Here is a 13,367-nt window from a genome sequence, read left to right as displayed (position 1 = left end):
CTAAAAAAACATGAATTATTCATATAAATTGAGTTTAAAAGATAAGTTTTAAACCGTGCAAATCAAAGCGTATCGATTATCCAAATTGTCTTTATTGAATCTTATTCTTTATTCTTTTATTCTTAGATAAGTTCGGCGCAAACGCTAACCGTGATTGAAGAACTCCTAAAAAAAATCATTACTTTTTATGACGATGAGTTTTATAACCTTACTTTTTGTAATTTGCTTAGAGCTAACCCAAAAATCAAACGCCTCAAATCAACTACACCTACTCCATCCAAATTGTCAAATTACCCTCTTCTAGATAGAAATGGTTTGTTATGATTTGACAATTTTAAAAATTATTTAAAATAATTCGGTTTAAGTTTAGGATTTCATAAATTACAAAATCGACCAATCGCCTGCCCCAACAAGGGTAAGTATTTATTCTATTTTATGATTTAAATTTTTTATTTAATCATAAAATTAGCAGTTTCAATTGATTGTCAAGTAAAATAGTAAATTCATTATTTTTATTTGATAATTTAAAATAAAACCTTTAGAAGAATCAAAACATCGCCAACTTTTTTTACTTTCTCCTTAACTATATTAATTAGTTACTTGAGTGACTTGTTTTAATCGAAGATTCTCAAATTTTATTTTTTATTTTACTATATTTTATTATTTTTCTTGTTAGTTAGTGCCAATTAATTAATTGATATAACTCGAACAATCAAAATCACTAAATTATAATTTAGATAAAAAAAAATTATATAGATAAGAATTTCATTGAAAAACAAAAAATTCATCGACTTTAAGGTAGGATATACCTCGAATCATAACAAAAGACTAGACTAGAAGATCTAAACAATCATCCTAACATTAAGAGAAACTATGTATAAATGTTAGGAAAAAATTTTATTAACATCACTTTTTGAATCTATTCAAAAAACTTTCTCAAGGATTACGTTGGTCTTCATCGTCCAATGTTAACAATTATATTGACAATAGTATGATATTCACCAAAATAATCACTTAAAATACATGATCATACTCATAGCTTAAGCCACCATTTTATATGAGTGTTGGCGCTTGTAATATCAACCCTCGATTAGAAGTAGACAACATACACTAGAATGAATTGTCAATTCAAAAACTTACCTAATGATATGTTAGCTTGGATCGTCCAAAGTTAACAGTTATGCTAACAATCTCAGAATACTCATCAAAATAATTATTTAGGATGCATAAAATATTCATAATTCAAACCACATAAGTGATATAAATCAACAAAATAAAGAAGATTGGCTCTGCAAAGTAGAAGGGAAAGAACTCTTGCTCTCGTCACAAAAAAATGCACCGTATCCTACAAAACCAAATGATTAGTTATTACCATTCCACCTTGCTTCTACCCATAATACTTTTGTCTCCTGTCGAGGCCGAAGCCATCCAACTTAGATAATTTCCAACACAATAATAAATTGTGGGCTAAAAAAACATGAATTATTCATATAAATTGAATTTAAAAGATAAGTTTTAAACCGTGCAAATCAAGCAGTGCACGTCAGTAACTTTGTTAAAGCGAGCAAAGAATGTAAAATGAAGTTTGGTAAAAGGACGAATTCAACTATTTAAATGGAATAAAAAATGTGCATGGTAACTGATTTTAACTGCCACTACATATTATGTCAAAATCAGGGTCGGACCTTCCATGAGACCCATGAGGTGTCGCCTTAGGACCCATGAAAAATTAACTATTTAAGGGGCTCAAACCTCCCTCTTGTACGGGCCCACTCCCCAGGCCCATCCGCCCACCCCATCCCCTTCTGCAAAGCTTCGCTTTGTCCTTATCATTCTCTCGCTTTCGCTGCCTCTTTTGCTCCATCCGTCACTCTTGGCTTCTCCCTCGCCCTCGTCGTTGGTGGCTCGCCCTCGTTCTCACCTCTCGCTGCTCCATCGGATCGTCGCTCGCTGCCTCTCTCTCCTCTCGTTGCTCCGTCGTCGGTCGCCCTTTGCTCTCTCGCTGCTCGATCGCTCTTCGCCCTCGCCGGCTCGCCTCACCCTCGTGGCCGATGGTGGTGGCTCGCTCTCCATTGTTCACTGTCTCATTCTCACTTCGTGGCTTCATCGCACTATCTCTCTCTCGCCCTCCGTCGCTCACCCTCACCGACTAGATCTGCATCTGCTTCAAGCCTTCAAATTTCAAATCTGCTTCAGCCTTCAAGTTCAAGCCTTCAAATTTCAGCGGTTAGTTGCTACGATTTGGGGCTCATTTTTATATTTCGCCTTAGAACCCCAAAATCTCAGGTATGACACTGGTCAAAATAATAATTATAAATACCAATAACACTATACTATTTATATATCAAGATTAAAACGTATTTAGTATATGTAATTAAAAATTATTATCAAAATAATCTAGAAGTAATAATACTTTTATAAATATAAATTTGACGTCAGCCACAAATTGTATATTTGACAAATGGAAGAGGAATTACTCAGCTTACTTGGAACTAAACATTTGGATGTATAAATTTTCAACGTGCTTACTTGGCACTAAAAATATTAAATATAGTCTTATCTTAAGTAAAGTAACTGGACTGTCTCAGCCCAATCTCGGCCCAGCTCTCATGGCCCAATCTCGGCCCATCTCTCACGGCCCAATCTCGGCCTGACCCTAGTCCTACGCCAATCTGCAACAGTATCATTGTAGCCCTTATACTGGGTATCCGCGCGCCCGGTCAAATCCTATCCTCATTTATGGTAGATCTCATTCTTATTAATGGCGGATCACATCCACATTAATGAAGGTCTCGTCGACACCATGCTACCGCCTAGAAACTTCTACCAGCATCGGATACTCGGTCCTATCACCTGCAAACGCAAGACGCATTCATGCAGAAGGATTCCTTCTATATGAATCCGCTCTTTTCATAGCCCAATTATATTCTTCTCTCTGACCCATTGATATTCTACAACTTTCTATTCCTTTACTCACTCAAGCATTGAAGTGTTTCCAGATATCAACCACCCCCGTCCGACAAATCGCCAGGGCCCATCCCTCACCGTTGCAGGTTTGCCTCCGATCATCCTTTTTTGTCGGGAAGAAACAATAACTATTTTTTTACCATAAGTAAAATTTCATTAAGCATAACCCAAAAGCATCTATACCTTTTTTTTCCCTATAAATAATATTTATATTAAAAAAATCAGGTCAAAAGCGTCTACATCGAAAAAACTAGGACATAACCCAACACACACTGATATTAAATAGCTAACATTAATCTCAAAGTCTAACAAAAAAAAAAAAAAATACACACAATATGAAAATCAAATCACAAACATAAACTATCCAATAAAGACTTCCAATAGGAGCAGAAAGCCATTCAATCCTTCAGCACGAGATATTGTGCGTAGTCCAAAGAAGCATTAAGGAACTCTTCAAATCATATCCAACCATAGCATAATCCTGGATTAGCCATTTGAGGATTCGAAGCAGGGACAAAAGCCCCCATTAATGACAATATGTATAGAAGTAAGAGTTAGGACCCGAAGTTGGTAGTGCCTTTGGTCGCCAAAGTTCACTATGGTTCAACTAACCCTAGGATACTCACCTATATAAGCACTCGGGGCCACATTCGTCAATTCATAGGACATCTTTCATCTATAGAAAGGAATAAACACTCAAGAAATTGATACAAGAGCAAATTGTCAATCCCCAACTACATTCCAAACCAAGACAAATAGTGCATATGGATACTCAATTAAGAGTCGTCTGCCATTTAACTATGAAGACGTACAAATGTTCTGTCTACTCTCAGTTATTAAGCAGAATGACTCATATGAGCAAAATAGACTAGTCGACCAAAAGCTCCAACCAAAGATCACATTAGAAAATTTAAACAACTAATAAAAAATATACAAATATAAAAGTATAATCCTCTTAACATAAAAAAAAATGTACAACCATCAGGAGAGATCTTCATCAGCATCACTTTTTGAAAAATAATTAGATAAAACAACTTTCCTAAGGATCATGTTAGTTTTAATCGTTCGAAATTAACAGTTATACTGCCAATCTTTAGATACTCACCAAAATAATCATTTAGGTTGCATATGCATACTCATAGCTTAAGCCACCGTTTGACATGAGTGTTGACATTTGTGATATCAACTCCCAGTTATTAAGCAACCCAAACCAACAGAGAAGACAACAAACACGAGAACAAACCATCAATTCATGAAATCAGCGGAGCAAGAAAGCCTAGTTAGCTAAGAGGCGCTAAAAGTACAGCAAAGGTTGGCTTTATAAAGTAAGAAGGAAAGAAATAGTAGCTAAGGTCGTCCAAACAACACACTATATGTGATGCACCAATTGGGGCATGCTCTTGCTCCCTAAAGCATCTACTATTACGTTCTCGCCATAAAAAAAAAAACATAGCATGCAAAACCAAACGATTAGCAACCTATCTCTTATCTTAGTCAATTTTGACTTTGTATCAAACAGCCTTCTCAAACACACCTCGATGTAACTTATAATTATTAATAGATAGATTTATGTTTTACAAGACTCTGAGAGTTTGTTTGATTATGAAAAGCCTTCTCTGAGGGTTGTTTGGTTTATTATGAACTCAAAAAAAAAAAAAAAAAAACTTAAGGCATACTCTAACCTAAACACTCAGCATCATTTTCTGAAAAAGCATAAGATAAAACAACTTCCCTAAGGATCATGTTGGCTTTGGTTGTTTAAGGTTAACAGTTATATTGTCAACCGCAAGATACTTACCAAAATAATCATTTAGGTTGCATATGTATACTCATAGCTTAAACCACTATTTAACATGAGTGTTGACATTTGTGATATCAACTCTTAGTTATTAAGCAACCCAAACTAACGGAGTAGACAACAAACACGAGAACAAACCATCAATTCATGAAATCAACCCACATGAAATCAATGGAGTAAAGAAGCCTGGTCAACTGAGAGGCACTAAAAGTACCACGAAGGTTAGCTTTATAAAGTAGGAAGGAAAGAAATAGTAGCTAAAGTCATCCAAACAACACACTATGTAATACCCAAAACTTATGGGGTATATTTAAAATAGAACAAGGAAGGAAATATGAAGCTTTAAGGAAATCGGTATCAGAATAGTCTGAGAAAATGATCGAATTAGCCAGAGGGAATACCCGAGAGCTAAGATACCTAAGGAAATACGTGTATTCCTAACGAACACCTCGATATATGATTTAAGGTATTGAGATAAATCAGATCAAAGACGATTTTCGGTACAGCTTCGAATTAGGCTGAAAAATTGAATTGACGTAAGGGACTTCCGAAAAGTCAACGGAACCCTTAAAAGAGTTGAATTTGGCCTGTTAAGTAACCCTTAAGTGAATTCGGGGTAAAACAAGAGGGTTTTGCAATCAAAACATAATTCTGGGCCAAAGTGTAATTTTTAAAAATTTCCGAGAGAAGTCAAAATGACATTATTTCTGAAACTTCAGGGGTCAAATGAGAAGGTTAGAATGTTAGGATCACAACAAAAGTTTTCAAAAATTCAGGGGCCTTATGGAAATGGCCAACAATGTATTTCAAAAGTTAAGGGGGGTGAAAATGCAATTTCAAAAAAACCTCCAAAGCAGTCATGGCCAACAAACCCATCCCATCACCGAATTCATCCATGGGAGACCTGAGGAAGTGGATGAGAGACCTCGGGGCAAGGCCTGGATAAGGATCTTGGCCAACAAACAGCCTCATCACCGTCGAAATTGGCCAATTTTTGGCCAAAAGTGGCCAAAAGTTTGGCCACAAAGATTGAGATTTTAGGGCCATTTCATTGAGTTTTAGACGAATCTACGGCACAAGAAGGCATTAGTGGCTTTGGGTGAAGTGAGATTAGTCATTTTGTGGTTCGATTTTGGCTATAAATAAAGGTTGAAGTGGCCGAGAACTTCAGAGATTTAAAGCTCAAATCAAAGGCGTTTTAGGTCGAATCGAGTGGCAAGGATAGAGGGATTTTAATCCTTGAGAATAATAGATCATTTCTGGAGAGTTTGGTGAGCAAAAGAGCAGAAACGAGGGAGATCCAAAACTTCGTCGGAGCCTTAGGCGAACCATCTGGCTGAGACTTCGAGTTGTTAGTTGAGCCACTTCTGGCCATCCTTTCAAGCCATTTTAGGGTGCTTTGGAACTTGAGGTGAAGTAGTGGTGCGAATTTAGAAGTTTGGCACAAAAACTAAGGCAGGTGCATGCTTTTCGAGGAAATTCGAGTTTGTGTCTAAAGGTGAGTAGTTGCATCCTAAATCTGATTTTGTGAGTAGTTTTATCCTAAAACCTAGTTTTGTGAGTGTTTTTACTCCAAAAGCTTATACATGTTATGTTGAGCATGAGAGCCACGATAGTGGCTAAGTTATATGTATTATACGAGTATCATATCATATTTATACATGTATTGTTGCATTGATGGATTATAATATTTGCATGGCACGATATTATTGGCATATTGATACTCGTGCATGGGATTGGGATGTCGTCTTGATAGTATAACCGAAATTTCTAAGGGCGAGTAATGGAACAATGTTAGGATTATCCTAAAAGCAGGTTGGGATTCTGTCTAGGGTTTTGTGCCGGATTGGTGAGCTAGGAAAGTTACACTAGGGCATATGTTCATTCACATTATTGCATCATGCATTCATGTAACTATTATTTTAACCCTCACTTAGAAGATTCATCTTCTAATGTTAGCCATATGTCCCTGAAATATTTCACATTCCAGGCGAGTCAAGCAGCCAGAAGGGTAAGGGTGTGGTTGAAGCATGATCGTGATATAGATTATTGTAGGCCCTATGCAGGGCTAAGTTCCAATCGTTTCACTTATCCATGTTATGTGGATTTTAATGATTAGTGTAATAACGTGACAGGCAGACGATATGTATGGACCCGTGTATGTTATGTCTTAAGGTTCCGATTCTCGTTTTTGCTAATAAATATGTATTTCATTTCCTTAGTCTAATTTTGGGAATGTTATTGCTATATGAATGTGTTGAGGATTTTAGCTTGATTCATGTATATAAAAAAAAAAAAAAAAATCCTAACATATAATATAACGCCCTAAAGAGGCCGGGGCGTTACACAGTATATGTGATGCACCAATTGAGACACGTTCTTGCTCCCTAAAGCATCTACTATTACGTTCTCGCCATAAAAAAGAAAACCATAGCATGCAAAACCAAACGATTAGCAACTCATTTCCTATCTTAGTCAATTTTGACTTTAGTATAAAAAAGCCTTCCCATACACACCTCGATGTAACTTAAAATTATTAATAGACAGATTTACGTACTCCAAGAGTTTGTTTGATTATGAAAAAGCCTTCTCCGAGGGGTTGTTTGGTTTGCTATGAACTCACCAAAAAAAAAAAAAAAACGTAAGGCATATTCTAAGCTAAACACTTGGCATCACTTTTTAAAAAACCATCAAATAAAAAAACTTCCCTATGGATCATGTTAGCTTTGATCGTTTAAGGTTAACAATTATACTATCAACCGCAAGATACTCGCCAAAATAATCATTTAGGTTGCATATGCCTACTCATAGCTTAAGCCACTATTTAACATGAGTGTTGACATTTGTAATATCAACTCCCAGTTATTAAGCAACCCAAACTAATGGAGTAGACAATAAACACGAGAACAAACCATCAATTCACGAAATCAACTCACATGAAATCAGTGGAGTAAAGAAGCCTAGTCAACTGAGAGGCGCCAAAAGTGACACGAAGGTTGGCTTTATAAGGTATGAATGAACGAAATAGTAGCTAAGATCGGCCAAATAACACACTATATGTGATGCACCAATAGGGACACGTTCTTGCTCCCTAAAGCATCTACTATTACATTCTCACTATAAAAAAGAAAACCATAGCATGCAAAACCAAACGATTAGCAACCCATCTCTTATCTTAGTCAATTTTGACTTTAGTATAAAAAAGCCTTCCCATACATACCTCAATGTAACTTATAATTATTAATAGACAGATTTACGTACTCCAAGTGTTTGTTTGATTATGAAAAAGCCTTCTTTGAGGGGTTGTTTGGTTAATATGAACTTAAAAAAAAAAAAAAAACTTAAGGCATACTCTAAGCTAAACACTCAGCATCACTTTCTAAAAAACCATCAAATAAAAAAACTTCCCTATAGATCATGTTTGCTTTGATCGTTTAAGGTTAACAGTTATACTGTCAACCGCAAGATACTCACCAAAATAATCATTAGGTTGCATATGCATACTCATAGCTTAAGCCACTATTTAACATGAGTGTTGACATTTGTGATATCAACTCCCAGTTATTAAACAATCCAAACTAATGAAGTAGACAACAAACACGAGAACTAACCATCAATTCATGAAATCAGTGGAGTAAAGAAGCCTAGTCAACTGAGAGGCGCCAAAAGTGCCACGAAGGTTGGCTTTATAAAGTAGGAAGGAAAGAAATAGTAGTTAAGGTCGTCCAAACAGCATACTATATGTGATGCACCAATCGGGACATGCTCTTGCTCCCTAAAGCATCTACTATTACGTTCTCGCCATAAAAAAGAAAACCATAGCATGCAAAACCAAACGATTAGCAACCCATCTCTTATCTTAGTCAATTTTGACTTTAGTATCAAAAAGCCCTCACATACACACATGTATGTAACTTATAATTATTAATAGACAGATTTATGTACTCCAAGAATTTGTTTGATTATGAAAAAGCCTTCTCTAAGGGGTCGTTTGGTTTATTATGAACTCACAAAAAAAAAAAAAAATTAAGGCATACTCTAAGCTAAACACTCAGCATCATTTTCTAAAAAAACTTCCCTATGGATCATGCTGGCTTTGATCGTTCAAGATTAACAGTTATACTGTCAACCGCAAGATACTCATCAAAATAATCATTTAGGTTGCATATGCATACTCATAGCTTAAGCCACCGTTTGACATGAGTGTTGATATTTGTGGTATCAACTCCCAGTTATTAAACAACCCAAACCAACGGAGTAGACAATAAACACGAGAGCAATCCATCAATTCATGAAATCAGCAGAGTATAGAAGTCTAGTCAGCTGAGAGGAGCCAAAAGTGCCGCAAAGGTTGGCTTTATAAAGTAGGAAGGAAAAAAATAGTAGCTAAGGTCGTCCAAGCAACACACTGTATTTGATGCACCAATTGGGACGTTCTCACCATAAAAAGAAAACCATAATATGCAAAACCAAACGATTAACAACCCATCTCTTATCTTAGTCAATTTTAACTTTTGTATCAAAAAGTCTTCTCAAACACACCTCGATGTAACTCATAATTATTAATAGACAGATTTACATTTTACAAGACTTTGAGAGTTTGTTTGATTATGGAAAAGCTTTTTGGAGGGGTTGTTTGGTTTACTATGAACCCACAAAAAAAACCTTAAGGCATGCTCTAAGCTAAACACTGATAATTAATTATATATTATCCATGATTTTTCACATAAAAATTATTGAAAATATTTAACTTATCAATAAATAAATTTAAAAGTCACGAAATAATTTAGTTATAAAACAAAGTGTCATTTATTGGCGTTAGGAATATGTTTGCCAAAAGCGGTCCATCATGTGACGATGCACCTGCACGCTACGGGAACAAATCGTGAACCTGAAGGTGGGCCAGTGGGTACTGTAAGCCCATTCTATTTGGGGCTAAAATAAATAATTCTAGCAAATTCTTATTAATTCCCCCCCCCCCCCCCCCAAAAAAAAAAAAAAAAAAAAAACAATTTTTGGGTAATAATTAATATCTATAAATACATCTTATTTTCAAATAAATATATTTATTATACCTTATTTACGATAATAAGAGGTTAAATTTAGTCTTTGGCACCCACAATAGGTACCATTAGGGGAAATCATAATATTGATTTAAAACACATTGAAGAAATGAGAAATGTTGTGACAAGTATTTTAATTTGTTTTGTACCCTAAGATTGATTACCTCAAAATACGAAAGAAAAAGAAAAAAAAGAAGGAAAAGGGAAATGTTTTGTCGGTATAAAGTAACGAATTCAAAGATGATCTCCCCCTGTCCTCTCTCTCTCTCATTCATCAAATGTCACCATTTACAGTCAACTAGTGGTGTGAACGTATCAACAGTCGGCAACGCGTCACGTTCATGAAATCAACTAAAAAGAATCAATGAAAACCAAAAAAAACGAAAAAAGAATATGTCAAATCCAAAGCATTTTCTTTGGTATTTAATATATATATATATAGGATAGAAAATAGAAGGAATGTATTGTTGTTGGAATTAATAATTAAGGGTAATAAACTTCTCTCCTTAATTTAGAAGCCACTGTTCCAATGGCGGCGCCCCTGTAATTCGTAAAAATATATATATATATATATATGTACGCATCAGTATGAAATTGTTATTTGGCGCTGAGGTGAAAAGGGTGTTCGAATTTCGACTGAAAATCATCTGGGTCGGTCTTTAATTGTTTGCTGATTTCCGGCGAGCCTGAGCTGGGTTACATGTGCTCGTCAAAGGTGGCGAATCCAGGAGACTCGAGGGGGTACGTTAGGTTTCCGGCGACGGACGCCGGGGCTGAGGGAGGTACTTCCCGGGGAGATGACCAGCATGGCATGTACGACCAATTTTATGATGCCCTGGCGGCGACGGGGTGGGGGTACGGTGAGAATCAGTCGACGGAGATGTCAGCGATGGTCACGGCGCTGACACATGTCGTTTCCGGCCAGAAGCCCGGCGACTGGTCCGGGGTTTACTCTTCCGACTCGGCTTCCGGTTCGAGCTCCGGTTCCATGGCGGGGCAGAAGAGAGGCCGTGAAGAAGACAGTACTGTAACTGTGACCCAACCGGAGCAGCTTCAGAGGATTTATGGAGATCTAATCAGCCATTTCGGAGCTTCCCATGGAGAGTCGTCTTCTTTAACCTCTGGTTAGTCAAAACATTAACCCGCCATTGATGCTACTGTTCTATTCACTCGATCAGTTTCCTCTTTCCTCCTCTTTTCTCAACATTTTCCTTCTTTTTCTAGTTTAACGATTCCATCCTCTTAACTTGATATCAACTTTCGTCATCGATCACCAGAGAACTCCAACTTATTAATTAATTTCCGACTAAATATACAATCTTTTCTCTACGATTAATATTGTTAACTTGTTTATTAACAATTATTAGTGGCTTAATGCACGTATTTATTTGTAGTATTGCATGGGTTCTCTGAAACAGTGTTTTTTTGTATATATAGGTGATAAAGTTATACACAAGAGATCAAAGATAAACTTATAATAACATCTGTAATCTCTGTTCTTGTTAACAGCGCCAGAGCAAACCGCCGGCTTCGTAACTTCTCTCGGCGCCGCCGAAACGGATTCGTGCGAAGGGAGTGGAGAGAGGAGGAGGAGATACAGAGGAGTGAGGCAGCGGCCGTGGGGGAAATGGGCTGCGGAGATTAGGGATCCGCACAAGGCGGCCAGGGTTTGGTTAGGCACATTCGACACCGCCGAGGCGGCGGCCATGGCCTACGACGAAGCCGCCCTCCGGTTCAGAGGCAACAAAGCCAAGCTCAACTTCCCCGAAAATGTCCGATTGATGCCACCTCTTCAAGTCCCTCAGCCGACCCAGTTCGCCGTTTCGACATCCCCGGCGACCCTTTTCCCGGCAACCCTGCCGCAGCCGGCATTCTCGAACGCCGCCGCGGACTACTGGCAGTACTCGCAGTTTCTCCAGGGCGGAGGAGGAGGAGGAGGAGGTTTTCATGGGCAGCATCAAGCTAGCATGGCGGCGGAGCAAATGTTATTTGCTTCGTCTCTGGCTGGTTTGCGTTTACAGGCGCCATTGTCAGCGTCTTCTTCCTCCCCGGTGACTTCGTCAACTTCTGGTTATCCCGGGCTCTTCCCGGAGCAACAAATGGCATATTTCCAGCCTCCCGGAGCTCCCAATCAGGACGACTCAGCCAGTTTTCCGGGATACTGGGGGACCAGTTCCGGCCAGTACCCTCCCCACTCTAGCTAATTAATTCTCAGTTTTTTTTTTTTCCAAACATCTCAGTCCTTTGTCCAATCATATGTTCTTAATTTGTTTTCAATTTTCTTGTACTTTTGCAGACTTCTATGTGCAATAATGCCATACAAACAAACGAAAAAAAAAAATTAAATCCATTTGTAAAACCCAAAATATGCTCATTTCATCATCTTCATCTCTTTATTTCCATCCATTTATTGATGCCTATTAAGATTCAATTAACCCAATTAGATACATACTTTGATATGAATATGAATGACTGATTAAGATACTTTGTCGTAATTTGAAATAGCCATCCATATTTGTCTGTTTCCCCACACAAGCTGCATTCAGACTGCAATTTGGGATTAGAGAGAGAAGATATTCTTAGGAGCATTTACTTACTTGAGACCGAAGAATACGTCTGAAAGATCCGGGGGCCGTCATTTTCCTCTTTTATCACTTTCTCTAGAACCTAACAAATCCGCACGTGCCTCGCCGTATTCTTCCAGAAGACGAACGATCATGAAAGGACATACTCTCCGGATGGTGACGCCGATCCCACGTGGGAGAACGTGTGACTTTGTTTGGGAGGGAGGTGCAGTCAACGGGCAGCAAGAGTCAGAAGCCAGCCACGTATGGGGGGTTAGGGGCCAACTAATTGACGCATGGCCTAACTGAGCACTGCTACTCTTCTTATCCATAAATGCTAATGCCACGCGTGTGTCGCTCTTATTCGTTTTTCTATTCTTTTATTTTGGGAAACGCACGCAATTTGTATGGCTTGAGGGGGGACGGTGGGGGAGACATTGACCGTTTACCTACTTATTTTGGATTGAAAAATGCTATTTGTACATAAATATTTTTATATAAATGCTTTATAGAATGATATTTCGTGATATTTTGATATCAAATATTATAATATTTATTCATTCATTTCTCCCTCTCCCCCTTCTCTCTCCTCATTTCCCTCGTCGTTGCAATCAGTCACCCAATGTCGTTCTTTGTCTTAGCCGCCTCACCTGCTCTTGCTGTCACCCCATCTCCTCTCGTCGCTGCAACTTCTGCTGCCTCATCGCTTCGCCTTTGCTGCCTTGTCACCTCGCTGTTGCCGCCTCCTCTCGCCTTATCGCCTTGTCGCTGGGGTCGACGGTGTAAGAGGCAGAGCGAGAGAAAGACAGGGAGAGAGAAATATGGTATTGGGACTTTTGATTTGGGTCATTTATTGTAGGGGCAAAATAAGTATTTCATTACTCTGTAAATGATTCTGTAATCCACTTTTTGTACAAATAGTATGACTCTTTTCGGTAACCGGTGTTCCTTTTTAAAAGTCACATTTAATTTTCA

The 13,367-nt window shown here is 37.9% G+C and overlaps 1 protein-coding gene across 1 annotated transcript; it reads left to right on the top strand.

The window, feature by feature from the left end:
• Positions 1–10,316: 10,316 nt before the first annotated feature.
• On the top strand, positions 10,317–12,919 carry LOC127807352 (ethylene-responsive transcription factor ERF110). Its single transcript, XM_052345102.1, has 2 exons — positions 10,317–10,952; positions 11,338–12,919. Exons 1-2 carry the CDS (start codon positions 10,529–10,531, stop codon positions 12,030–12,032), a joined length of 1,119 nt encoding a protein of 372 aa, XP_052201062.1. The 5' UTR covers positions 10,317–10,528; the 3' UTR covers positions 12,033–12,919.
• The last annotated feature ends 448 nt before the right edge of the window (positions 12,920–13,367 follow it).

This window comes from Diospyros lotus, chromosome 8 (genome assembly GCF_014633365.1).
Source record: "Diospyros lotus cultivar Yz01 chromosome 8, ASM1463336v1, whole genome shotgun sequence".
NCBI classification, from domain to species: domain Eukaryota; kingdom Viridiplantae; phylum Streptophyta; class Magnoliopsida; order Ericales; family Ebenaceae; genus Diospyros; species Diospyros lotus.
Note: the sequence above shows the minus strand (reverse complement) of the source record. Positions and strands in the feature narration are given on the sequence as shown.

What these genes read in the sequence shown, in the direction of transcription:
- LOC127807352 (XM_052345102.1), top strand. Translation starts at nt 10,529, where the DNA reads ATGTGCTCGTCAAAGGTGGCGAATCCAGGAGACTCGAGGGGGTACGTT. An exon ending in GTCGTCTTCTTTAACCTCTG is followed by an intron (nt 10,953 to 11,337) that starts GTTAGTCAAAAC and finishes TCTTGTTAACAG; the next exon opens with CGCCAGAGCAAACCGCCGGC.